Raw genomic sequence first — 26,955 nt, forward strand, 5'->3', positions numbered from 1 at the left:
GGCTAGAACAGAGTTTTGGACGCAATAAAACTCTGATTTTTACACCCGTCTTGGGACAACTTTAGATTATGATAGCACAGACTAAACAGCCATTTTCTGACCGTAATTATTACAGTTCTATGAGTCAGTGAACGCACTGAGACTGAAGTTACCACCCTCATGGATTTTGATTGGTCCTTCGTGTTAGCCCCGCCCCAACGTGCCACAACAGGGCCAAAAGTTTTGAACTGAACTGAAACTTTCAGATTCAAAAACTAAAAAAAAAGTTGAAAGTGAAAAAAAGCTTTGGGACTGAAAAAAAAGTTTTCAAATTGAAATTTTGAGTTTTGAAACCTAACAAACAGAACATTTGAAGCTAAAAAATAAAAATAACAACATTTATTTTAGAATAGCAAAAAGTTTTGGACATTTTACTTTTTTTTTATATATATTTTATTTTGCTTTCAAATAATATTAGCCAGATTTAGCTCCATAGTAACTAACAGTTTAGTGTTTTAGATGCGCTTCAAATGAGACAGAGAACGTTGATAGTTTTATTTCTTTCATGACAAACTTACTAAGTGTTCAAATTTGTAAATTTGTTTGTTTCCCCCAGAGAAAAATCTGACGAAATGCAGTTTTTTCCTCTTTCAATAAAGCTAAAAGGGTTAAAAAAAAAGGGGGAAAAAAGGGTAAAAAAAAGATCAAAAGTTTAAGATGGAGGGTTCCGGGAGATGACTTCTGGCCAATGATTTTGGGGACAAATTATGTTTTTTTTTTGTTTTTTGTGGACGTCTCCAGCAGGGGGAGGGACTTCTAGCGATTAATTTTTGAGCACCATTTTTTTTCTGTGTTGCCAGATTCTCTCGCCTGAAAGAGGTGTGGATCCAGGAAGATCGGTGCAATCTTGTTTAATCAGACATAAACTCTGTGGCTCCATCAGGAAGTTGGTCTGCTTAATGACCAGCTGTATTTCTGACAGTTCCTCTGACCCCTCTGTAGTTTCAGGAGCAGCGGTCAATCATAATAAAAAAAAGACATTAAATCTCCCCCAAAGTTAAAAGTTTATTGTGATTTTTATGGTCATATGGGGCATTGTTTTGATTAATTTGGTCAGAATGCAACCCAAGCTTAGTTTTTTCTTTAGTTTTGTTGCATTTGACTGTCCAGTTTCTCTAATTGTTCATTTTCTGTCCAATTCTGACAGAAAATGTTGGATTATTTGAAAGACAAGAAGGACGTGGGCTTCTTTCAGAGTCTGGCGGGTTTGATGCAGTCGTGCAGGTAACTTTTCAAACGTCTATTTTCCGCTCTCAAAGAAATGTCTTTCTTCTTTGTCAATCTTTCATCCATGATATTAAAGACGAGTAAAAACATTAAACTTAAGGATTTTTTTTTTTAATTCAAAGGTGCAGTCTTGGTTAGTTTTGGCAGATTCATGACAGCTTTATAATCTTTCAGTGTTCTGGACCTGAATGCGTTCGAGCGGCAGAACAAAGCGGAGGGGCTGGGGATGGTGACGGAGGAAGGATCAGGTGAGCCTTACCACTTCAGGGTATGTTTTTAGAAGTGAACTGAAATCAAGAATTTTAAATGTCATGTCAAGACACCAGAAAAAAGAACCGCAATTCTAATTCTGTTCAAAAAACATTTAAATTGAGCTCAAAAAGCTTGCTTGCAAGAATCCTATAAAAATGTTTATTGTTTTCTCAATAGAATGTAAAGAAAGTGTTAGACCTGCATGTCTATGGAAAGTACAGTTTAGACATTTGGCTCAAAGCATCACCAGCAGATAAATTAACTTATGTTGGACTTAATAATAGTGGAAAAAAATCCTTCTAATTTTCACTTAATTGTAGCTCAACCATGGGCTGTCGTGTGTTTGTTTCACCTGTCCATCCACCTGCCGCTCACCTGTCCATCACCTGTTCAACTCAAGAGAGCACTGTAATACTGGACAATATAATGACTTTGAAAATCATTGGAATCAAAACTCTGAAAGTGTTTGAGTCTAAGAAAACTTGTACGTTTAGTGACTTTTAAATACCGTATTTTCCGCATTATAGGGCGCACATCAAATAAATGTTCTATTTTCATATAAATGAGGTGCACTAACCCTATATAACCATTAATATTATATTGATACATGCACTTCTGAGACCTCTATGTGATCAACATGATCAAAAAACTCCTTAAAGACTCATGATGGTTCATGTTTTCTGTCCTGTAGTTCACCATCATTCCACTAGAGGCAGTAGAAACACTTTTTCCTGCTCATTCCAAAATGGCTGCCTCCATGAAATCTCAAAAACACTTTTGGCGGGAAAAGTTTTCTCACCTATTGTTAATAAGTTTTTATAAATGACTTCTTTATGTATTGAAATAAATTTCTTCCTAATAAATGTTTAAAATGGTGGGTAATTAGGGTGCTTTTTTAAATGAACATTCATGTCAATAATTTTTTATTTTATTTTTTAATTTTATTTTTTATTAACCCTTTAACACCAGAGCTCCAGTATTTATGTTCTTTGAATCTACAATCTACTGGAATTACGTTGATCTTGTTAATGGTTGAAAAACTACATTATGTTAGAGATTTTGTGTTTAAGCGTCACCGGTGATGCCCCAAGTGTTAAAGGGTTTAGTAAAATCTCAATTAAAAAACAAAGAAACTGTCAATTGTTTACTGTAGCGGGCTTTACAAGGTTCAGGGAGACAGAAAAGTTAGGGATAAGTCTAACTTTATTAACTATGTTTACAGTAACTGTAGAACTTGTTTGTAAGACGCTACATGTTAGCCACGTTAGCGTATTATCAATACCTGTAGCTACCAACCTTGTTTGTACCATATACATAAATACAGGATGATTCCACTAAAACAAATGTTACTATGGCTAACTGCCAACCTTTACTAAACTTTACTTTTACTAAACCTTTACTAAAGAGATAAAGGAAACCGCTACAGGTTAGCTGCATTAGCATATTCACAATAACACCCAAACTTTTTAAAAACTGGTAATTTTTACCTATCAAAATCACTTCAATGTCATATTTAAAAAAAAAATCTGTTTAAGTGCACCTTATAGTGCGAAAAATACAGTAAATATGTATCACTTTGAAGGAAAGTAATTTAAGCTCAACAGCCCGATGTGGACATTAGTGTGTATGTTCAGGAGAAAATATTGCTTTTTTTCCAGATTCTAGTAAAATCCTTGTAATACACACAGCAATGAGTCACAACAACGCTGTGCACGTGATGTGTGGCACAACCTGCCTAGTCTGGCAAGTCAATAGGGTCAAAGGTGATCATAATTTATGCTGATAAAGGGTTATTTTGACTAATTTAAAAGTGTGTTCTGGATTTCCTGCTGTGTTGCTCTTGCGTTTGGTACAAAGCTGACGCTGTCTCTCATTGTTTTGATTGATCAGTTTATGTCTCCATGAAGACAACGATTCAGTAAAGCACCTTGGCGTGAAACGGCCTTTAAAATATTCTGAGCTCATTTAGATAGCAGGAATCGAGTAGCTTTTCCACAGAGAGAAGGAGTCAACTGATGATTTTTGTTTTTAATACATCGATGGCTGGCATGTTTTTCCTGTGGTTCTAGTAGACAAAATGAGAACATAATTTCCTTTTGGAGATCTTTTTCCTCCAGATCAGAGGATCACTCTTCAGGTTGTGGACCCGCTCCTGAGGAATGGCAAGTGTTAGACTTTTAATGCAGCTTTCTCTAAGGTTGCAGAAATACTCTATAAATGCACAATCTTGTGCAATTTTGTTTCTGTTTTTTATCTTTCAGTTACACACTTTAATCTGCAAAATATTAAAAGTTGTGCTGCACAAATCTTCAAGATTTGAAATAAACTTTTTTCTCAATGAACTAAGACGTCAATGACACGATTTTCTCTCTGAAGACACAAACAAATATCCACCAATCACAGCACATGAGGCAGTAGCTCATCACAAATCCCTCCCTTTCTTTCCTATCTTTCTTTTTTTTGTATTAAGATATTATATTAGTAGTAGTTAGTAGTGTAAGTTTCCTGAAATCGGTCATTTTGGCTAAAATACTTTGGAATTATAAACTTTGTTCAAAAGCTCAGAATGTGTGTAAATAAATCCTGACTTGGAGATCTTTTTTCTTAATTCTTAATCCTAAAATCTTTGCCTTTAGTCCTGAAACGTTCATTATTAATTCATGCACACTGACAACTGTCAAAGTTGTATATTTTCAAAGCATTCGCACACAAAGATGACAGATGGAAGGATTTTGATCTTAATCCTTCATATTTTCTGACAGTTAATCTTTATTATTATAGATGAGAGCTTTACATCACATTTTATTTCTAAGACTTTAAAATGGAGATTGAATCCATTTTAATCCTTTACTTTTTTCTATTTGCAATGAAAGTATTGATATACATCACATAAGTAAGTAAAGAAGGCTGTAGAAAGTCATATTGATATTTTTAAAATGTTTCGGAAATCTGCAAATATATTACCCACATGGTTTAAGTCAAATATTGGAATATTCTATAGATGGGTTGTCACTCTACTGCTTCTCCTCTGGTTTATTCCTGTATTTCATTGAAAAATTTGCAGGATTTTTCAGATGAAAATGCTGGTAATATTTTACACCATACAGACGAAAACATTTATTGGCATGTGCGACCCAAGTCCTCCAGTTTGTCGTAGAGTTTTAAGTGACTGTGGTGTCCTTTGTGGATCCATGTGCTTTAAAAACAAAATGACTAAAACTGCACACCTTTGAAAAAATAACATCAACAGCAGAGCTTGTGGTTCAAAATCTTCCTTTTTGTGACATAAATCCTGATGATTTTTGACCTTATTGGCTTGCCATACATGTACTACTGTCTGTCAGTGTCACTGATGCACAGCCCATTCACTCTCCTGTCTGTGCTCTCACAGATTTGTCTCCCCTTGTTGGATCACTGTTCGAATATGCTTGACTTACCATAATACCATTCTTTGAAGTTTTTGTTCTGATTTGATCAGGTGGAAATCCAGAGTTACCCGTTGATCACACACATTATCACCATGATGATGAATTAATATCTATAAATGTGGATTCTTTATAAAGAGTCTACACTTCTTTGGACTCAAAGTTTCTAAAAAAAAAATGTTTATTCCTTTGAAATAGTGCCCCCCTGATTAATAAACGATAATGTAGTAATTTTTGTGATAGAAGTAATAAATATATAAAATGAAAAATATTATATTTAGTGCATCAATCCTTCATGTTCTCCTGTTAAATTGAACTGGATCCCCCCCACATCCCCTCATTATACTCCATAAATGCCTATAAATAAAAGGTCACATGACCCAGTTGGTTTAAAATGCTCCTCCCCCCACACCTTACAGGGATGACAGTGTTGACTTCCCACATGTTCCGTCACATATGTGACATTTTCAGGCTGAAATCTGCATGATCTCTGCCACCCTCCCCCATGATGTCTCCTCCCTATGACACATATCATCTCTGACAAAGCTGACCACGATGACTCTCACTGAACACCCCCCCCCCCCTCCTCTGCCAGATGCAGCCGGTGAGCTGTGGACCACATATCAGGCGGCCGTCTGCACCGTGGTCAGAGGCCGTTCTAACCAGAGCAAATCCGTTCCATATTTATGTCAGGTCATCTGTTCAGCAGATATGTGAGGTTTGAATGATATGTGGACAGTTTCAGGTTCAATTCTGTCCTCCTGTCTGTAGATGATCCAACACAAACAGGAAGTGCCAGGCTATATTTCCAGACAGATGGGAGTTACTTCTGTTTCTTGACTGATTTTTAATACCTGGTAGTTTTAGGGATACCTTTCCCCAAATGTCGGCTTTTTTTGAAGAAGTTTTTTGTTTGACAGTGGAACCTTTTTTTTTATTGTTTTTTTTTTCACCAAACTCTTCATTTAGGTTTTGTTTTACATAAGTTCATTGACTGTATATGAGAAGTGGACCAAGTGAGTGTGACATCACACATAGAAAATGTCTCATTTTGGCTCCAACCAAATGAAGTCGATTTAGTCTCCATTTTTTTCACAATATGGATGCTGCCACGTTTGAACCAAAAATGTCACTGAGTAAACATTTATGTGGGAACCACTTTCACCAATCAGAAGTGAGCTTGTTGGAAGCCACACCCTTACCACTTGTAATTAGGCTCAAGAGAATCTGTTAATCAAGCATTTTAAGGCAATTTACAATTTAAGTAACTTGAATAACAAAAAAATATATAATTAAAACAACAGAATTAGCAAGAATATGTTTAACCCTTGTGCTATCTTTGGCATGTTTATATTAAATCGGGGTCATCTGGACCCCACAAGACAGCGCAGAACTTTTTTTTTTCAAGGATTTTTTATCTTAACTGGTGACCGTGGCAGCCATGAAATCCTGTTCACCTTTGTCAACCTTTGTGATGGGAGGGATCACACATCAATATAAGGGTGGGGTCATCTGGACCCCTTAAGAGAGCACAAGGGTTAAAAAAGATGGCATAGCAAGAATGGTAATTCAGACAAATATAATGACTGAGTAATATCTGCTTATTTTTCTATAAAAGTCAATGGGATTTTGGTTTCTTGGAACCAACAGGTACTTCCTGTTTTGAAAGTGAGGGGGGAAGGATCTGTCCAGTTCTTGTATACAGTCAATGCATCAGTTTTGAAATCAAAAGGATCTTTAGTTAGTTATTGGTAGTTAGTAATAACATCGTTGTACCTACCACAGCGGTCCTGAAATCACAAGAGCTACTCCTTTACTGCCAACGAGGTGTTCTGTGTTTGAAGTTTTTTCTGTTCAGTTTTTTCTGTAAATGTCACAGCAGCACTCCGATTCTCCTTCGTTTTTTGTGTCTTACTTTCTTTCTCTCTTTCTTTTTCCCCTGTTTCCTTTCTCATCTCGGTTTACTGCACTCCCTCCCTCCCTCAGTCATCAGTCATGAGCGTGGTAATTATACCTTCTGCCATCCTCTTGTGTGTTGGTTGGTCCCTCTTTTCGCCGTGGTCTGTTGGCTGTCGTGTCAGTTCTGTCCCCTTCCTGACTGTAGGTCTTCCAACTGTCCTCCTCCTGCTCTGTGCTTGCAGTCAGCTCTCTGCCGGTCTGTCCCCATTCTGGAGCCAAATACTCAACAGAGGTAGAGCGCAGCATTGCGTCGTTGCAACGGCGTGAATGTGCTGCTGTGAGTGTTCAACTTTGATGCGAAAGCTCCGTCACACTCAGTGAACATGAGTGCATCGCCACAATGAACAACGTTGGAAGTGTGGAGTGTTGTACTGCACAGTGGGACTGTAGGGTGCACTCGTGAAAACACAGGCAATAGTGTGCCATATTTATTTCATAATTCAATTTATCAAATTTACTTTAAGTTCTTCTCATGATGTGCTTTTTTAAAGGTGGTAATGCAAACTATTATTCGGTTACATTCAGTCTCAGGCATGCTTATACGTAATAACAATAGTATCTGACTCAGCAAACATTCAACATGAGCCCCAAAGGGTTTAGCTTTGATCTGGTTGGATGGATGGGCTTGCACACCCTGGACATGCCTAAACCTGCCTGATCTTAGATGCTAAGCATGGTTTGAAGTGGTTCGTTTAGGGCTGGCCCTCAAGAGCCACAGTCCTTCCTGTGTTCCAGGTCTCTCTAGACTGCTTGATTCTGATAACCTAAATCAGGTGTTTAAAGTCATTTGGGATGTGGAATAACTTGATTCAGCTAATCAGCAGCAAGTTGATCAGAGAGAACTGGAAAACAGGCAGGGTTTGTATTCTTGAGGACCAGGGTCGGCCAGCCATGTTAGTCCATGGTAAATGTTGAGGGTCGGGAAGAACATCTGACTTAAGACTAAAATCAAAATCCCATGTTCCAATGAAACTTTGATTTGCTGTAACCTTTGGAGGGGCTAGACCTAGTGGGTTTTTCCATAGTTGGCCCTGTTTTGTCCACCCACGTGTCCCCTGGTTTATCAATTTTTTAGTTGGGGCCCAATTAGGCAAAATGTATTATGGCAATACAGACCCATGTACAACTAAGAGAAATACTGAGACATCGTATCTGGGGCCCATATCACGTTAAAGTTGAAGCCCATAATTGACTGGCCCACCTATACTGTATATCTGCCCTACCAGTTCCAGTATTTGTACACTTATTCCACGTGGTTCTTTTTTGCGACTTACATTGTTAACTTCCGTGGGATTCTAAAATGTATATACTCCCCACACTATATGCCTTGCTCAACCCCATTTTCAAAATACCCAGCTACTGAATCAGCTCACCACATGGACACGCTGTTGCCCATGTCTATATCTGACCAAAGTAGGCCACCATGTATGGCCAATACACCATGTTGGTCGAGCAACTGTTTTGGGTACTAGTGTTTTGAGTTAGATGTAGGAGCAGGTGTCCCAATGTACTGCCCCTCCACCCCTAACCCCAGTGTTCTGACCTGAACCCATGTGTTTATGACTTTTCAGCTTTTTCATGTTTTCACCTCTGAATACTGTCCTCCAGAATAAATTAAAGGGTTTGTGAGATTATGATATAGGTGTTATTAATCAGCTCCATGGCAGAAACAAAAGTCGTCTCAAAGCAGCCTTCTGTCTGAATCTGTAGTTTTGTGTGACAGACCTAGTGTGTCCGACCTAGTGGTCTGTGTAGGGTAGGACTAATAGGTTGTACTCAGAGCACAAGGACCACTAGGTCCTACTCAGGTCTTGTGTTCTGAGTGGGGTAGGACTACTAGGTTGTACTCAGAGCACAAGGACCACTAGGTCCTACTCAGACCACTAGGACAACAAGGTTCTACTCAGGTCTTGTGTTCTGAGTAGGGTAGGACCAGTAGATCCTACTCAGGCCTAGTGTTCTGAGTAGGGTAGAACCACTAGATCCCAATAAGACCACTAGAATCTCCAGTTCTTACTCAGACCACTACGACCTACTCAGGCCTGGAGGTCTAAGTAGGGTAGGTCCACTAGGTTCTACTCAGACCATTAGGACCACGGCGGGTGGATTAAATTTGTTCCCAGGAGAACTCAGACTGGTCTTCAGGACCTGATCAGAGATGTTCAATTTCTCCAACATTTCTGTAAACTTTCAGACCTCAGAGAGGGAAAGACGGTGCGAGAATGAGAACATGCGACCACAAAGCTGAACTTCAACAAACCAAGAAAGCATCAGTCTCTGGTCGCATCGCTTCAAAGCCTGTCTCCTTTTATTTTTAAAGCCTTTAGTCAGCCTCTTCACTTCCTGTCCCAGACTGGGACATTTGTTGGACTGCAACAATTTTCAATCTCAGTTCCAGCCTAACAACTCTTAGAAACTTTGATACCTGTATATAATGCAAGTTATTAAGATTCAAAATTAATTCATTTGAGTTAGAATTTGGTCTTGAGTGGTTGGCCACATTTTTCCAAAGTCTGGATTGCTTTGCAGATCTGAGCCTATCCGTGTCCTGACTAATCCTCTGATGGTAAAGCAGCAGGAGAGCCAAGAACCTCCTGGTATTAACGCTGCTTTAGCCCTGCTCACTTTCATCTTTAGCCTTCCTCCCTAAAATCTTAACTTTTTCTCCACACCTGGAATCTGCCTGGCAGCGAGGAAGAGGAGAAGAAAGAAGTCTCCTTCCTTCCCTGTTATCTCTGTTCATTAACTGATCTATGATCTGCTGTCTTCTTTGCAGATGATTATGTGTTTGTTTGACTTCATGCAGAACTGATCTGAAGAGCTGGCTGGAGCCAGAGCTAGGTTATGAGTCTGAGAGTCCCTGCTGTGTTTGTGCTTCAACACAACTGTTCCAAAGATCCCTCCATCCACTGATGTTTGGAGCAGGACTGAAAGTCAGAGATCGTCTTAACTTCCTTTTCTTTTCCTGACTCCTTTGCTGAGAGGATAAGTGAGAAGAAACAGGAGGAGAGCATAGAAAACACCTCCGATGTGGGAACTCAGACATTTTACCATTTCATAAAAATCTTTAGACGCGATTGCAGAAGCATGCAGGATTTGCGGGATGGATCTTCTGGATCTGACCTTCCATCTACTTCCTGAAGATGCCTCTCTGTTCTGATGTGATCTGATAAATGTTCCTTTTTGTAGATCCTTGAATTTCTCTCTATCAGCTCTCCTGTAGATTATTTTCCTTTTATTTAAAATGAATCTCTTAACCTTTCATTATTATGGTGTTTTTCTGCTGTCAGGTGCAGATTTTTCCTGAATTGGTAAAATGTCTCCACATGAACGTCTGCCGTGTTCCTCAGGGAACTTATATCTGTGTTTGTTGGCAGATAATGGAGTCTATGTCTCCCAGATCAACATGACCAGAGCTAATGTTTTGTTGTGATGGTCATCTTTCAGTCCTGGTTCAGCCTCAGATCTGTGGTGTCTTCTTTTCGTGTTGATAGTGATGTGGTTGGGTGAAGGTCTTGTGAAGTGGCCCATCAGCTCAGGTCAGCCTCCGTGTTTCTGTTGAGCGCGGTGAACCTTCTCTGATGCCTCCACTGCCCGTCCAGCAGTGTGTTTGTGTTTGCTGGTTTTATGATGTAACCTTGAATGACAGAAATCTGGATTCTTCTCAACTTGGCTTCATCTCTTTAACTCTTTTTCACTCTCATCTTGTTGTTGTCCTCCCTCTCCTTGTGTTTGCCTTTGTTGTCCTGCTTTCTGACTCTTTGTGTCGGTGTGTGTCTCTTGCATATGAATGTGTGTGTTTGCCCATGCCTGTGTGTGTTTGTGCCTTCTCCGATTTGTGTTCGTGTGTGGATGTGTTTCTTCTCTCGGATAGGTGAGAAGGTCATGCAGGATGATGAGTTCACCTGTGACCTTTTCCGCTTCCTGCAGCTGCTCTGTGAAGGACACAACTCAGGTAGGAATCCTCCATGGTTTTGCTGCGACTCACCTTACTCACCCTTGCGAGTGACATAGAAGTCAGCTACAACCTGCCACCCGCAGCATACCCATAGAAAAAAAAGTGTGCATGGATATTTTCCCTCTAGGGGCTATCCACCCGTAAGGGCAGTTGTGTCCAAGGCATTACCTGACTTTTACAATACTTTTAAGGTACTTTCTTTGCAATACCTGCGAAAGAAGAAGATATAAATACAATTTTGTTTTGGTAAAATTAGCGCAGAAAACTCAACTGTAGGACAAATGATAATTTGTGACAATCGTTTATTTTATCAAAGGCTAGAGTTTTGACTTTGACTTGCAAAAATGGTCTTGTGGTCTGTTATAATACAGTGTTTTCTGGAAACATAATGTGTCAAATATTACTCAAATTGATGAATAATTTCGTATACATTGTCAGCACATCAAAAAGTCATATTGTTCTTTATTTTGTTACTTTTGTTTGGAGTTTCTCCAATGCTGTTCATGAGTGTGTAAAGTGTAGATCAAATGCTTACAAAAGAGGCGTGAGCTTTGTGTAAACTATATATCGTATGGTCTCGTTCCAGACTTCCAGAACTATTTGAGGACACAAACTGGGAACAACACAACAGTCAACATCATCATCTCCACCGTGGATTACTTACTCAGAGTTCAGGTCAGCAGCGTCTGTTCCAGTGTGTCTTTTCTGAAGGGCATTAAGAACAACGGCTGCCATTTAAAACAGGGGGTTGAATAAGTGCCTGGAACTGGTTTGGAGAATTAGTCCAGCACTTTTCTCTATTATATATAAAGTACTTAGACTGTGAAAGTTCAAACATGTTGTCCAGATATTCAACACACAACTTTTCTCTAAAGACCCATTGAAGCAGTTTCGTCTTTTCTGACCCCTTGGTTCCTTCCACCTTTCTTTTTGTTGACAATCAGTTTGAATCTCTGTAGTGATTCTCTGTTGTCTCCGACCCTTCTCTGCTGGCTCTTACTTGTCTCTCCGTTTCCCCTCACCTGTGTCTCACCTGTAGGAGTCCATCAGCGACTTTTACTGGTATTATTCTGGGAAAGATGTCATTGACGAGCAGGGTCAGAGAAACTTCTCCAAGGCCATAAACGTAGCAAAGCAGGTGTTCAACACTCTTACAGAATACATCCAGGTGAGCAGCTCTTATTTAATCACAAGTAAAATTCAAGTTTACATTGGAAATAAATTGTATTAAGCAATGTTTTAGAGTAACCCCCCCTTCTGTGTAAGTTTCTGTAACCTTAAGGGGCTAAAGTTTTGTTCCTCTTGTAGGGACCGTGCACAGGCAACCAGCAGAGTCTGGCGCACAGTCGACTGTGGGACGCCGTCGTTGGTTTTCTGCACGTTTTTGCTCACATGCAGATGAAATTATCTCAGGTTTGTAGAGAGTCAGCTGCACAAAGATCAGTTAAGATCAATAAAGTTATTAAGTTTTGTTTATTTCTGATTATGTTTATCCTTCTTTACTCAGGATTCCAGTCAGATCGAGTTACTGAAGGAGCTGATGGATCTGCAGAAAGACATGGTGGTCATGCTGCTGTCCATGCTGGAAGGTGGGCACATTTCATTTAAATATTGAACCAAGAGAGCATTCCAGGAGCTCCTTCCTCCTTGCTACACACAGATCCAAAAACTCTTCAAAGTTCTGGGAAGATCTCCATAAGTCCACAAATCTGTGTTTTATTGATGCAGGAAACGTGGTGAACGGCACAATAGGGAAGCAGATGGTGGACATGTTGGTGGAGTCTTCCAACAACGTGGAGATGATCCTCAAGTTCTTTGATATGTTTCTCAAACTCAAAGACCTCACATCGTCAGATGCCTTCAAGGAGCATGACCCTGACGGAAAAGGCAAACATATTCATGTTTTTATATGAGCATAAATCATTACCATTTGTGGATTATGAATCTATAACAGGTTTATCAATGAATGACCAAACAGGCGTCATCTCCAAAAGGGACTTCCATAAGGCCATGGAGAGTCATAAGCACTACACCCAGACTGAGACGGAGTTCCTGCTCTCCTGCACTGAGACGGATGAGAACGAATTGCTGGACTATGAGGAGTTTGTGGAGCGCTTTCACGAACCAGCCAAGGTAAGAGTCGCTAGACCACATGTGTCAAAGTCAAGGTCCGGGGGCCGGATCCGGCCCTCCAGATCATTTTATTTTATTGTTGTTATCTTGCGCTCATCTCTACCTTGTAGGTGTTTGTGTAATTTACAAGTTTTGTGTGTATTTTTTTAGTTTACATTATACAGAGTTTGATTTAAATGTTGTAATCTTTCTCGCCAAGTTTTCCAGATTGTTTGTTCTTTTTTCTGGAAATGTCCTGTTTTTATCTTATTACAGTTTGGTTCTGGAAGCTGTCTTAGTTCTGACTATTTGAATCCCACATTACATTTCTGTCATGATTTTGAGAAAACTGTTTGAATTCCTGATCGTTTATTCTTCCTTGTCTATTTGAAGGACATTGGCTTTAATGTGGCCGTCCTGCTGACCAACCTGTCGGAGCACATGCCTCACGACACTCGGCTGCAGACCTTCCTGGAGCTGGCAGAAAGTGTCCTTAACTACTTCCAGCCATACTTGGGCCGGATCGAGATCATGGGCAGCGCCAAGCGGATCGAGAGGGTCTACTTTGAGATCAGCGAGTCCAGCCGGACTCAGTGGGAGAAACCTCAGGTGACTGTTGAAATCCGCTGATCTCCTCGCAGCCTCGGTGCTTGAATCTGAACATCCTCCGCTCTGCTCAGGTCAAAGAGTCCAAGCGTCAGTTCATCTTTGACGTGGTGAATGAAGGAGGGGAGAAGGAGAAGATGGAGCTGTTTGTGAATTTCTGCGAGGACACCATCTTTGAAATGCAGCTGGCGGCTCAGATGTCCGACGCCGGCGAGCGGCTGGCTATGAAGGAGGATGGCGAGCGCGAGAAGTCGGAGGAGGACAGCGCGGACGCAGGCTTCTTCTCCATGAGCACGGTGTGCATGGCTCTGCTCGCTCTGCGATACAACATCCTGCTGCTGATCAAGGTGGGCCATCAGAGCGCTGCGAGACTCACACAGTCAGAACCACTGAATGTCGTGCGTTTTTCAGGGTTTGTTGAGAGTTTTTGTGATTTTTTTTATTTTTTTTCCTAAGTGGATCTACTGTGTTCATGGCTTGTACCAGGAAGCATGCTGAATGAATCCTGATGAGGTTTAGACTGAACAGTAACAAAAAGCTGGATCACTGTGACTTACAATTTGTTTCCATGGTAACTGAGTCAGTGAACTTAACTAGTTCAGTTCAGGCTCCTCAATCCTCTGAGCCTGGTAGAGGATTTGTTCAAATCCTCGTATCAATGAGTTTTTAAAATATAATGGCATAGACTTCTAACAAATACAAATGTTGGTTTCAAACCTCTGAACTTCCTGTTTCTGTCTTCAGGAGGCATTATTTGTAAACTACCGTGCATATCTCCCTCTCAGGTTTTGTCTATGAAGAGCTTAAAGAAGCAGATGAAGAAGATAAAGAACATGACGATGAAGGACATCGTGACCACTCTGGTCTCCTTCTACTGGTCCCTCCTGCTGGCCCTTCTCCATGTGGTGTTCAGCGTGACGCGAGGGTTCTGCAGGATCTTCTACAACACCTTCATGGGAGGAAACCTGGTGGAGGGCGCCAAAACCATAAAGGTGTGTTTTTTTTTGAAGAACCAAAAGGGTTACTAGTAATCCAGAATTAAAAGAGCTGATGACCATTCCCTCCTCAGGTGTCGGAGCTCCTGGCTAATATGCCCGACCCCACCCAGGATGAGGTGCGAGGCGAAGGGGAGGACAGGGAGAAGAGGCCGCCCGAGCGCACCTCCCCCAGCGAGGATCTGGCCGACCTGGCAGTGAACACCGGCGAGAGCGAGCTGCTGTCGGACATTTTTGGTCTGGACCTGAGGAGGGAGGGGGGGCAGTACAAGATCACCCCTCACAACCCCAACGCCAGCCTCACCGAGCTCCTCAACTCGCCGGCGCCACCTGCATCGCCGCCTGCTGCAGCCCAGCCTGAACTCCGGCAGAGGCATCAGGTCAGCTTCTGAGCGCGCTCAGTCTTCACTGCTCCACCCTCATCTCCCATCATCCCCACACTCAGAGATGTCATGTATTCAGTTATGTTTTGTGTTTCAGTCCAAGAGTTGTTCAGATGAAAAAGAAGCAACAACAGAAGCTGCAGCTGAAACTGAGAAGTCCTCCGAGTATGTACCTGCTCCGCTTCTTCAGCTCAGTAGATGAAGAATGTTCTTAGGTGGAGGTGTTGCTGAGCAGTGCTTTGGTGTTTCAGAGGTATGGAGACCCCCGAGAAGCCGCAGAAGAACGAGAAGATGAAAGCAAAAGTGCGACGACACCACAGCTCCAGGTGTGACGAGCCCGATCTGCAGGAGTCCGCCTTCCTGAAGAAGATCCTCGCCTACCAGAGGAAGCTCCTGGTACCTGTTCTTCTGTTTAGTCTTTTTAGATCAGGATCCTGAAAAAATGTGTTGTAAAAGAAAAGTTAAGATGGCTACAAAAATTACTAAAAATTTCTAAAATTCAACCTTTTAAAGTCCTGTTGACTGGCTACTGTCCTAAAAAATACACAACTAAACATTAACTACACAACCTGAGTATCACAATCACAACAAAAAGAGAAAAGTACATTACACCAAACTAACGGTCAGAGGCAAACTGATGACATCATCATTAAAGGACCTATTAAAGACCCAAAACTCCACCCCCTCAACCATTATACTACGTACACTCCGGGCATGTCAGGTGTGTTTATGGATGTATTTTTTACATAAGGTATTCTCACTGGACTGTCACTACCCAATACTAGAGCATGTACCTACAGTTGGAAGAGGCTCTGTGTGAGATGAAAAGCGCTAGAAATTTTAATGAATCTTGCTCCAGGGTTTGTCAGATAAATGAAAGTCTTAGGCCATAGAAAAAAATCTTCCCCTACATTTTGCCTTTCAAATGGAGAGTTATGGAAAAATAGTGTCTTCAAGTTCGGATATTACTCCCACTCGATGATGTCATCAATAGTCGCCAGTCAGCTACGTTAGCTTGGAGCTGCTGGCGCTCAGAAATACATAACATTGTTCTATCTTGTATAATTTTGACAACACATATCTTTATGGAGAGTAAAATATTAAAAGTAATTTAAGGTGTAAGTTTTTTTATTCTGGAATAATATTCTTGCATTTTTATTATTTATAATTATGGTAAAAGTTACGGTTTTTACGTTTTAAAAGCGCAAACTGTTTTGGTTAATTTAGGCTTTTTTCAGTTTTGTAGGATAATTTGAAGTTTAGCTATTTATTCAGTTACATGCTAGCTGTTTTGGCTAACCTAAGTTTAGGCTAATTTGGCATTTAGCTAATATTTTAGCTGGCTATCAGCTTCAGTGTTTTCAGCCATCAGCACTAGCATCTTTAGCGACCAAATTCAGCTTACAGCATTCACACTAGCATTATCACAGGTAATGCTATATATCTAGTTCAATTTTATGTTAAAGTTCTGAACATTTATTTCTAGTGTTCAATAAATGTTTATCCTGTTCGGCCCGTGACCTTCGGTGTGTTTTTGATTTTGGTCTCCTGAGTGATTAAGTTTGACACTCCTGCTGTAGACCAATAAGGAATTCGTCTGACATATTTCAAAGGTTGGCGTTCATGAAGGGGACAGTCTTTCTAAAACAACAACATAATACACCTTAGTTATACATTTTACCAATGAACAGATGATTCTATCATTTAGCAAAATCAATGTGAAACAAGAAAATATAGAAATAAAAAATTCTCTATGACGCTTGGTGGAACTCTTCCCATCCTTCTAACTTAATACACAAAACGTTTTGTGTATTAAGTTAAAAATCATGGTGTGTAATTGATACATTGCTTTCAAAGCAATTCTGACATATTTAAAACTTTTTTTTTTACCAACAATCATCACCAGAATGGGAGTCTGCTGTTCACTCCATGAGTCTACGTGTCACCTCCAGAATTTGTTTTCATGTCTTTGCTGCAGAACTACTTTGCCAGGAACTTCTATAACATGAGGATGCTGGCGCTGTTCGTCGCCTTCGCCATCAACTTCATTCTCCTCTTCTACAAGGTAAGTTTGTGTCGCCGTCTGGCGATCGGGGAAAAAAAAAAGAAACTTTAAAAAGAAATTGAGTGCACGGCTGCTATTTACAACTTTGTATTTAACCCTTTAACACTTGAGCTTCATTGTTTATGTTCTTTGATTTACTGTAATTGTTTAATAGTTAGCTCCTGCCTTTTTTCTCCTTCAGAATCTACTAGAAATACGTTCATCGTGCTACCAGTTGCAAAGTTAAAGTATGCTAAAGATTTTGTGTTTAAGCGTCACAGGCTACACCTCAGGTGTTAAAGGGTTAATTATTTCAATGTTTTTAAATTTCAGGAAGTTTTGCATTTTTGTGAAGTAGCTACATCCTATTTTTCTTCCAGGTTTCCACCTCCTCATCGCTGGTTGAGGGAAAGGAGGCCGTTTACAGCAGCAGCAGCAGCAGTGTCCAGTGGGACCATCAGCCTGAAGAATGGTCAGACGCCAAAGACAGAGGGATGGAGGGGAACGGGAAGCCAGCGAAGCCCGTCACAGTCCGCTTTGTCCTGGAGGAAAGCAGCGGATACATGGAGCCCATGCTGCGGATCCTCGCCGTTCTGCACACAGTCATCTCCTTCTTCTGCATCATCGGATACTACTGCTTGAAGGCAGGACTCTGACAGACTCACAGCAGAAATTCGTTTTTTTTTTTTTAGACATGTTGGTTCTGAAAATGATGATTTTTGTGTGGGCTCTCCAGGTCCCCCTGGTAATATTCAAGCGGGAAAAGGAAGTAGCGCGGAAGCTGGAGTTTGATGGTCTCTACATCACAGAGCAGCCCTCGGAGGACGATATCAAAGGACAGTGGGACAGACTCGTGATCAACACTCAGTGAGTGGACTCAGAGGAGCATGTTGAGGCTGCCTAGAGCACAATATTAGAATGTTATCATTTGAACACACTGTCCTATGAGAGCCATGATTGGCCTACCTTGCTTTTTTTCCCCCGTTTTTTCAAGAAAATGACATCTACTTTCTCTTTATTCCGAGAATATTTTCTTGCGATAAAGAGATAGTTGATCTCATTATCATGAGACAACAACTATCAGAACAAGAATGTATTTTATTTTCTACAATCCACAGCAAAACAAAACAGTTTGTCAGAGAAAATGTCAAACACCAGAAGAACTGATCAATTTATAATCTATTACTTTAGATTAGATCTAAATCAAGCGGAGATTGTTCTGATGTCAGTCAAAAAACAATGTCTAAATCACTCGTTTAAGGAGAAGGTTTGCCCAGCTGTGCATGCGACTGCAGTTCAGTGATTGTGCAGTTTTCTACATTCTGCGGCTTTCTACATTTCTAGAACGATGGATGAGAGGATTTTTGGATTTTTTTTATTTTTTTTTTAATGAGAACGTCATAGTAGATCTCGTAATCACGAGAAAACATGCAAAAAATAACAAAAAACAAGCAAGGAAAGCCGTTCTCTGTTTCCGTAGCTTCTAAATAGTGTAGGAATCATGATCTGTGAAGAAATCAGAGAATTCTCTGCATGTTATCTGCAGACACAACTAAGAGTGTTGATAAACTATTAGTAAATAATATTATAAATACTTCAAAAAGCCCTTCAAAGCACCCAATGAGTTCACCTAAACCAGGTGCCGTATAAATCACACCATTAATAAATAGTCTACTTTTGAACTTGCCATATAAAAGACGCATCGAACTAAAGAGTCAGGGATAAGTTTGTAAGACTTTATTTATTGCGTTTACGGTAATTCTAGAACTTGTATGTAACACGCTACAGGTTGGCCACGTTAAAGTATTCAAAATTTAATTTAACTCCCAACTTATGCAAAACACACAAAGAAAACCAGGCTGCTAAAGCTAATACCACTAAAACAAACGTTACAGTGACTACACTAACTCTTATGAGCGAGTATTAGGGCTAACCTAATACGTAGCTTACCGCTCCATGGTCTGAATAAGACGCCGACGTCTCCTTTGATAGATGAGGATGAGCGCTGTAGTGCAGTGGCAGAAATGTGAATGTATCTGCTGTAAATCAAAGTATTGTTCAGATCCTTCGTCGTGTTTTTGAATTACTTATCACGTGAGTTGGTTTGTGGACATGAAGTTTTCCTGAAGCAGGTCTTTGTCCCGGTGGAGAGATGCGTCAGCGAGAAAATACGAGCAACACTTCTTTGAAAGTGCTTTTCCTATTGCAGTCATTTCTGTACATTTATGTTTATCTCGCTTCTTGACTTTCAGATCTTTCCCCAACAACTACTGGGACAAGTTTGTAAAAAGAAAAGTAAGTATAACATCCATATTTGAGTTATAGACAACTTTTAATCCAGCTTCCTTTGATTGAATGAGGCATCAGTGCTTAAAAAACAAGGACACTACGGAGCTTTGGATCTAGAATTATCTCTTATACATGTTTAATCAAGTCCTTGTTCATCTCCTCGTGTGTGTTAGCAAGATGCAAAGATCTAACCTAAAAGGGCCTTTCCACGTTCCACTCATCCTCAGGTGATGGACAAGTACGGAGAATTTTATGGCCATGACCGCATCAGTGAGTTGCTGGGTTTGGATAAAGCAGCTCTGGACTTCAGCGACGCTCACAAGAAGAGAAAACCCAGAAGAGACAGCTCACTGGCAACTGTGTGAGTGCTGTTTGTGTGTGGAGGGGAACTGTGACAGCTGACTGATCATTGAGGATCACTTTACAGTTCATTCTTGTGGTATTAGGTCTCAATAAATGAATTTATTTTGTACATATATGTTCTGCCAACAGGCTCAACTCCATTGATGTCAAGTACCAGATCTGGAAGCTTGGCGTTGTATTTACAGACAACGTAAGTGTTGGTAAACATACAACCCATTGGCAGCCACAACATCTCAGTCTTAGGACAATCACATATCCCACAATGCCATCACATTGCGACTTAAAAGCAAGTTTTTCAGCAAATTGGGCTAGTGGCTGCAGGGGTTTTAAGAAAAATCTAATGCTTCATTCACAGCAGGCGCGATTCACGCATCAAATTTGCTGCTGCCTCTCTTTTGACACAAATGCTCGACGCCTCGACACCCCTGCCGCGGAAAGTTTTTGTGGAATTCATTCATTGACATGTCATGGAAAACATGGAGAATGTCGAGCGAGTAGCTTTGGTTTATATGTTTTGGAGAGCTCTGCAAAGACGCCGTGTCTGGTTTCACCAGATCTTTCAGAGTCTCTCCCGGTGTGAGGTACTTCATAACAGATATGAACAGATTAGGGTGAAGGATGAAGTCAAAACAGGCAGAGACCAAAGGACAAACCATCAGAACGTACCCAATTGCAAAACAAGCCTTTCCAGCCTGCTGCCTACGTTTGTTGTGACTGCTGAATGTAGAACAGATGCTGGGAACAGCGGGCAGTGGCTGATGGGAGATTGAGTGAAGATGAAGCTCAGGAGAATGTCAATGCTCAGGAGTTGGCTCCCTCTGGTGGTTGGAGGGAGAAATGGATGACTTTTTTATTATATCCTCGATAAAAATAAGAAAACCATCATAAGCCCATGAAGCTGGTCGCTATGAAGGCATATTCCTAATACTATGAGAACACAAATGAAACCCAGATGTGCTACAAACAGTTAATTTAGTCCTAAAGAGGATTCTGTACAGTCTTTATATTAATGAATCAAATAGAAAAACGTGGAGCATAAAGAGATAAAGTTGAAGTTATTTAACACACCGCTCAATATGAGTCAATCGAGTTTTTAAGTGCCTGTTGCCGGGCAGAACAGACAGACTGGTTAATGTTGACGTTTTGTTCCCATGGTTTTTATTGAAGCAAAGATTCTAGTCTTTGTTGCAGCATGAATAGATCTTATCCAAGTTGAACAGATCAGAAAGAGTGAAACATGCTTGACCTCTGACCTCTGGCTGCAGTCCTTCCTGTACCTGGCCTGGTACATGACCATGTCCATTCTGGGTCACTACAACAACTTCTTCTTTGCTGCTCATCTGCTGGACATCGCCATGGGATTCAAGACGCTGCGCACCATCCTGTCGTCAGTCACGCACAATGGAAAGCAGGTCGGTGTTAGAGCATCACAGCTGTGAAAACAAGGTTTGATCTCACTGAACTGATCCTTCTCCATTTGTCGTTCTGCAGCTGGTGCTGACGGTCGGCTTGTTGGCGGTGGTCGTGTACCTCTACACGGTCGTCGCCTTCAACTTCTTTAGGAAGTTTTACAACAAGAGTGAAGACGGCGAGCTGCCGGACATGAAGTGTGACGACATGCTGACGGTGAGGAGCTCAGAGTACAGGGAACATTCATTTATCCAAAGCTTTGCTTCAGTAACCGTTAGGGTAACACTTGATAATGATTCCTTAATGAGCCAGTTATAAGACATTAACAAGCATTAGTATATTTATTGTTTATGATACATTTATTTTATACATGTATAATTACATTATTCATAATTTACAATTAAAGATTTATGTATTTATTTGTGTTGTTGATCAATTACAAAATGGTGATTAATCACAATGTTTTACTCGGTACGTTTTATAAACTAAAATGCAGATTTTGAACAAAAACGGGAAAGAGAAAATATTTTTTCTTCACATTTACTGTCTGAAATGTTTCAATTTATAAAATATTAACTCAAATGTCTCAGAAGTGTAATTTGTGCAAACAAAAACGCATAAGATACGTGGAACTCTAAAGAATTAATCCAAGAAAAAGAAGATGCTGATATACAGCTGTAAGAAACAAACATTGTGTTTCTGCACGTTAAATAAACTTACTGCATGGTTAATAATCAATTCTGATTGGCTGCTGGGTGTGGCTGCACATATATGTCTATGATGCACATCTTAAAAAAAAGAGAGAGAGAAAGGTGAACTTTTCTCTCTGTTCTGCATGCTGATTGGTTGTTTATCATGTCAGTCAATCATTCAGCAGATCTTCATTTGCATTCTATTCTATATTACTGGACTTATTTTTTAATGAAGTTTTGAACTTTAAGAGCCTAAACAAAGGGGAAAAAAATGTGAAAATGTTGATATATGTCTGAGAAAAGTGTATAAAGTGTGTGGTGAGGCCTTTTACCTAGCCTTAAAACATTTTTTTAAATTAGTTTTTACATTTTTTTTATTCCTTTTTTTTACATTTTTACTTATTTATTTATTTTTTTAAGTCTTTTATCCGTTGCGTCTTTGTGGCAAATGGACCTTGAGTCTGTAATAAAGTATCTATTTCACCTATTATTTATGCAACATATCCCCTGCGATAAACTGCATAAACTTTTTCGTTATTTGTGGCAAGAAATATTCAAATTAATCTGATTATCAGGGATTTATAAATAAGAGTTATGAAGATAAACACATTGTTCTTTTGTTAGATTGAGAAGCTGCAAAACAATCAATAAACTATTAAAAAATGCAAAGCTCTTATATTAATTAACCACCCATAAGCATCTAATGAACACGTATAACGAATTCCATATATTAATTCTTTATAAGCATCTCATTGATAACTCTCAAAACTGGTAAAATGTCCAGCTAAGCTAAAAAAATATTAATGAAGCTTTATTTTAACAATTAAAATGTATCTACAAATGCTATAAATGTCTTCAGTAAAAGCTTATAAACACATTACTAATGCTTATTAATGTCTTATAACGAGATTATTAAGTGTTACCACAGTTTCTACTTTGTATTTGTCCGCCCCCTCCAGACCGTCAGACATGCTGAACTCATGCGGACACATTGATGCTCTTCCAGCCTCGACGTTTTGATTTTGTCTTTGTTCCTGCTTGTTAGCTGCTGCTGCATGTGGGTTTTCCTGTGATGTGTCTGAGCTGAAGCTAGTTATAACTTGGGTTTTTCTGTTTCCTGATTGGCTGAGAAAAGTCGCTCATGAAAGTTTTTTGTTGTAATAAAACACACCTTCTATGAATAAATGAGGGGAGTGAGCACCACTAACAACCACTATGAATTTGAAGATACAAACTAGCATTTGGTTAAATTCCGTTTCTCTCTATAATGTTTACCTAAAATTAAAAGACGTTACCTTCCTGAAGTTTATGTGGTGTTTTCTGATTATTTGAATAATGTTATTATAGTTGGAGATCCTCCATGAGTCCAGCATCGGTTTCCTTCCCTGTGCTGCGAGTGACATAAGGGCGAGCATGACCACCTGCAGAGGGGTCGACTCACAGATGGTGGAGGGAAGGAGGCGTCATGGCACTCTGTTTTTGTTGCTTTTTAAATTTAGCCTTTATTTTGATCCGGATTTAAACAGTACTTAATTATTTGTTGACTGTAGATGCATCTTTTTTCCTCCTTTTTAAATTTGAGATGTTGCTTTTCTTTGGACTCAAAGCCCAGAAAGAGCAGAGAGGGAGCCACTGGTGCGGCTGCTTCCTGCCGTCAGATTATCAGAGAAATGAGACTATAAAAGGTCTCATTAGCCGCCTTCGTTCACCTTTACGGAGCTTTAGGGTGTCTCTAATCTGCAGCCAGCCATCCGCAGCCGTCTGCAGCCGTCCGCCAGCCTCGTCTGCTTCCTATTAAGGCTGAAGGTGGCGGCTCTGCTGAGCTCTCACACAAACAAGGTGACAGGGTTAACAGGGTGAAGTGATTGAGATTAGCTCATGTCTGCTTTTTCTGTCAGGTCTTCATACTCTTCTATGCTTGTGATTTTCTATTTTTCTCCATTTTACAGGCTGCTTTTTCACTCATTTTAACACATTTTGGTACTTTATGATAAAGATATTTTGTCCTTTTAAGTCACCTGACATGAAACGAGGGCAGAACCTCTGATGAAACGAGGTCCAGCAGTAGATCCACTTCATTCACACCCAGACAAAGACCCATAAACTCAAGAATAAGGGACCCGTCTGTAAATAAGAAAAGGCTGCTGTGTCACATGGAGGAGGTGAAGGATCGAGAGCTGGGACTTTAGCAGCACCAGTTGGTCTCTAGTGGAATGGATGGAAGTTTCCATTGATTTTTGGACATTTTTTAACTCGTGAGCTGCTGAACACATCAGAAACAGTGTGAATGGATGGCTCAGGGGCATTCTGACAGCTAGTGAAGACAGAATCTTACAATCAAACTTTATTTAGAGCAGGAGTTTTTGGAGCAGAAGTCAATGTCAGATTGGGGGCCAATTTTGGTGATAAAATGGATAAACAGAAAAAATCTGTTTTAATAACTTCAATGACAGTTAACAATAAGAACAAACCAAAAAAGATTAAAAACATTGTTTTAACTGAAAAATATGATACATTTTGTCAACATCAGACCTGTGTGATGTCTTTTTGAGACTTGTAAGTAAAGCCTATTTACAACAAATAGCGCTCCTGAGTTGCTGTCTGAAGTTGCCGCCTAGATCTTCTACGTCTAGTAATTGTATTATTTAATACTTATTTTCTCAAACTTTTTGTTTTGCTCTTAGAAAACAGTGTCAGCTACCTTAAGCATACCATATTTACAGACTCCCCCTCACTGAAGGGATTGTTACACTGGGTCATTTCCAAAGCTACAACATAGCTTCTGTCGCAGCTTCACTGGATTTTGCCATTTTTGTAATCATTATCTGTTGTGCAGCGTAGCCTCGTTGTTGGAGCTTATTGTTGCGCTCCTCGCCGGTAAATTTGTCATAGTTCTTATGATTTGTAACATATTGATGATTTATATTGAATTCGTTGAGCATTGCATTTACCTGCTTGGAAATCAGGCACATGACATTATCCAACCAATGAGGTACGACAAGGTTAGCATTTAGCTTGAAAGCGGCTTTTCTCTTAACAAACTCACTCTCCGAGTCCCGCTCTGACTCCATTTCCTCTGCAGGCAGTGACACAGAAAATGTTGTCTGCCCTCTAGTGGTGAAATTAATACACTAAACAATTGACACTTGGGTGTAATTACCTTTTTTCCCTCTAGATGTCGCCAGAAACAACAAAACAAAAATATTTTTGCCAAGCAATTTAAAGCTGGTTATGATTTAGAGGTTTCTCCTCCATGTTTCTCCCCCAGTGTTACATGTTTCACATGTACGTGGGTGTGCGGGCCGGCGGGGGCATCGGAGACCAAATTGAAGACCCAGCAGGCGACGAATACGAGATCTACCGCATCATCTTCGACATCACCTTCTTCTTCTTTGTTATCGTCATCCTGCTGGCCATTATTCAGGGTGAGACTACGGACAGAAAAAACTAAATAATATGTTTATTTATTTATTTAAAATCTTTCACAACCACCTGTCTGCTCTGACCTACAGGACTGATCATCGATGCCTTTGGAGAGCTGAGGGACCAGCAGGAACAAGTGAAGGAGGACATGGAGGTGACTCATGCAACCTCATTCACACTCATGTCAGTGTATGCCGCAGAGTGAAGATTGACTGGTTTTAATCTATGTCATAATTTCAGCTCTTAACTGGACCATTAATCTCTGAATTTCCCCAGAGGATTCTGAGAATGAAGCCTAAAGGAGTTCAGCCATTTTGAATAGAATTTTCTCCACCAACTGTTATCAAATTACAAAAACGGGCACCAACCAATTCAAATAAACGTCCCTAATTTAGACAAATATGAGATTTCAGTCTTTATCACCACAGCTCCAGTGTTTATGTTCTTTCATTTACTTTAATTTTTCAATTGCTAACATAGATCAGCGTAATTCCAGTAGATTTTTGAAGAATTAGGCTGATTGTGTTCATGGTTGAAAAGTTACAGCGTCACCTCAGCTGTTAAAGGGTTAAAAAGACCTTCAGTGAAAATGGTGTTTTTAACACCTCCTTGTGACATTTTTCTAATGACTGAGAACATAAATAAAGAAAATTTAGCTTAAAATGGCACTTCTGAGTATTTCTTTATGCTGAAGCAGACAAAAGAATGCTGTTTAAAACAGATGGGTGACGGGAAGTGGGGCTGCGCCAATGATCTCACCCACAACTCAAAGGCAAATTTCTAATAAACTACTGCCGCTCTACTGAAACTAAGTCCTAGAAAATGATCCAGGTTTTTGATTTTGGCTTAAATCATAATTAAAAAAAACTAAATTTTTAAAACAGATCAAAAGATGGTTAAAGTGGGACTTTATATATAGTTTTTAAATACTCAAAAGACACAGAAAATAATTATAATATTTCCTATTCAATAGACAAAATAGAAACCAATAAACCAATAAATATTGTAAAAATGCTTTGAGACCATACATGTATTTTTGTTGGTATGTTCTAATCCTCATCCCTGTCTCTCTTTCTCTCTTGCAGACTAAATGCTTCATCTGTGGAATCGGTAACGATTATTTTGACACCGTTCCACACGGCTTTGAAACGCACACGCTGCACGAGCACAACCTGGCCAACTACCTGTGAGTACACCTGGAGTTTTTTAATCACTGGTCGACTTCTCTGTTTCCTTTCACTCCATCTTATGTTCATCTGAAGGAGAGTCCTCCCTTACTTATTTCATTATACTTGTGACAATAAAGATATCTATCTCTCCTTCCAGCCAGCCATTTAAACTAGACGTTTTGGTAAAATCCCTAACTCTACATGAGAACTGGATTGACTGAGTGTGACATCACTCAAGGAAAACAACTTACTTTCTGCACCAAACAAAGGAAGTCGATTCGTTCTGCATTTTTTTTTTTGCGATACGGTCGTCGCCATGTTGGAACCAGAAATCGTCAGTAGGCAGTGATTGGTCCGAGTCTGTCTGAGTCATCGTTTCTATGACAACCCCTCTACCCAATCAGGAAGGAGCTTGTTGGAAGGCCTCAGAATATTTATTTTGACAAATAGAATTGTTGCTTTTTCAGTAGAAGTCTATGGGGTTTTGGCTTCTTGGAGCCAGTAGGTACTTACTGTTTAGAAAATCCAGTTCTCATGTACAGTCATCATAAGTAAGAGGTTAATTAACCAAATGATAAAGCTGTCTTCAGCAGGTGTTCTTATGAAGAT

The 26,955-nt window shown here is 39.9% G+C and overlaps 1 protein-coding gene across 3 annotated transcripts in view; it reads left to right on the forward strand.

Moving 5' to 3' along the window:
- Positions 1-26,955, forward strand: part of ryr2a (ryanodine receptor 2a (cardiac)) — a 122,978-nt gene that overhangs the window by 92,624 nt on the left and 3,399 nt on the right. For 2 of the 3 annotated variants that reach the window (XR_004949793.1, XM_024263394.2), the window contains exons 87-113: positions 1,187-1,263; positions 1,441-1,514; positions 6,930-6,947; positions 10,777-10,857; positions 11,447-11,535; positions 11,900-12,028; positions 12,169-12,273; positions 12,368-12,449; positions 12,589-12,747; positions 12,839-12,993; positions 13,366-13,581; positions 13,653-13,925; positions 14,364-14,570; positions 14,648-14,953; positions 15,054-15,121; positions 15,208-15,352; positions 16,935-17,021; positions 17,381-17,644; positions 17,737-17,867; positions 19,253-19,295; positions 19,517-19,650; positions 19,782-19,842; positions 20,918-21,064; positions 21,144-21,278; positions 25,023-25,179; positions 25,267-25,331; positions 26,263-26,363. Coding sequence is in view for 2 of the 3 variants with exons in the window: in XM_024263394.2 (XP_024119162.1) it covers positions 1,187-1,263; positions 1,441-1,514; positions 6,930-6,947; positions 10,777-10,857; positions 11,447-11,535; positions 11,900-12,028; positions 12,169-12,273; positions 12,368-12,449; positions 12,589-12,747; positions 12,839-12,993; positions 13,366-13,581; positions 13,653-13,925; positions 14,364-14,570; positions 14,648-14,953; positions 15,054-15,121; positions 15,208-15,352; positions 16,935-17,021; positions 17,381-17,644; positions 17,737-17,867; positions 19,253-19,295; positions 19,517-19,650; positions 19,782-19,842; positions 20,918-21,064; positions 21,144-21,278; positions 25,023-25,179; positions 25,267-25,331; positions 26,263-26,363 (3,509 nt within the window). In the remaining variant the exon portion in view is untranslated. The remainder of the gene's footprint in view (positions 1-1,186; positions 1,264-1,440; positions 1,515-6,929; positions 6,948-10,776; positions 10,858-11,446; positions 11,536-11,899; positions 12,029-12,168; positions 12,274-12,367; positions 12,450-12,588; positions 12,748-12,838; positions 12,994-13,365; positions 13,582-13,652; positions 13,926-14,363; positions 14,571-14,647; positions 14,954-15,053; positions 15,122-15,207; positions 15,353-16,934; positions 17,022-17,380; positions 17,645-17,736; positions 17,868-19,252; positions 19,296-19,516; positions 19,651-19,781; positions 19,843-20,917; positions 21,065-21,143; positions 21,279-25,022; positions 25,180-25,266; positions 25,332-26,262; positions 26,364-26,955) is intronic. The other variant, XM_024263396.2, reaches the window with a different exon arrangement.

Source organism: Oryzias melastigma, linkage group LG19, assembly GCF_002922805.2.
Source record: "Oryzias melastigma strain HK-1 linkage group LG19, ASM292280v2, whole genome shotgun sequence".
In the NCBI taxonomy this organism is placed as follows: Eukaryota; Metazoa; Chordata; class Actinopteri; order Beloniformes; family Adrianichthyidae; genus Oryzias; species Oryzias melastigma.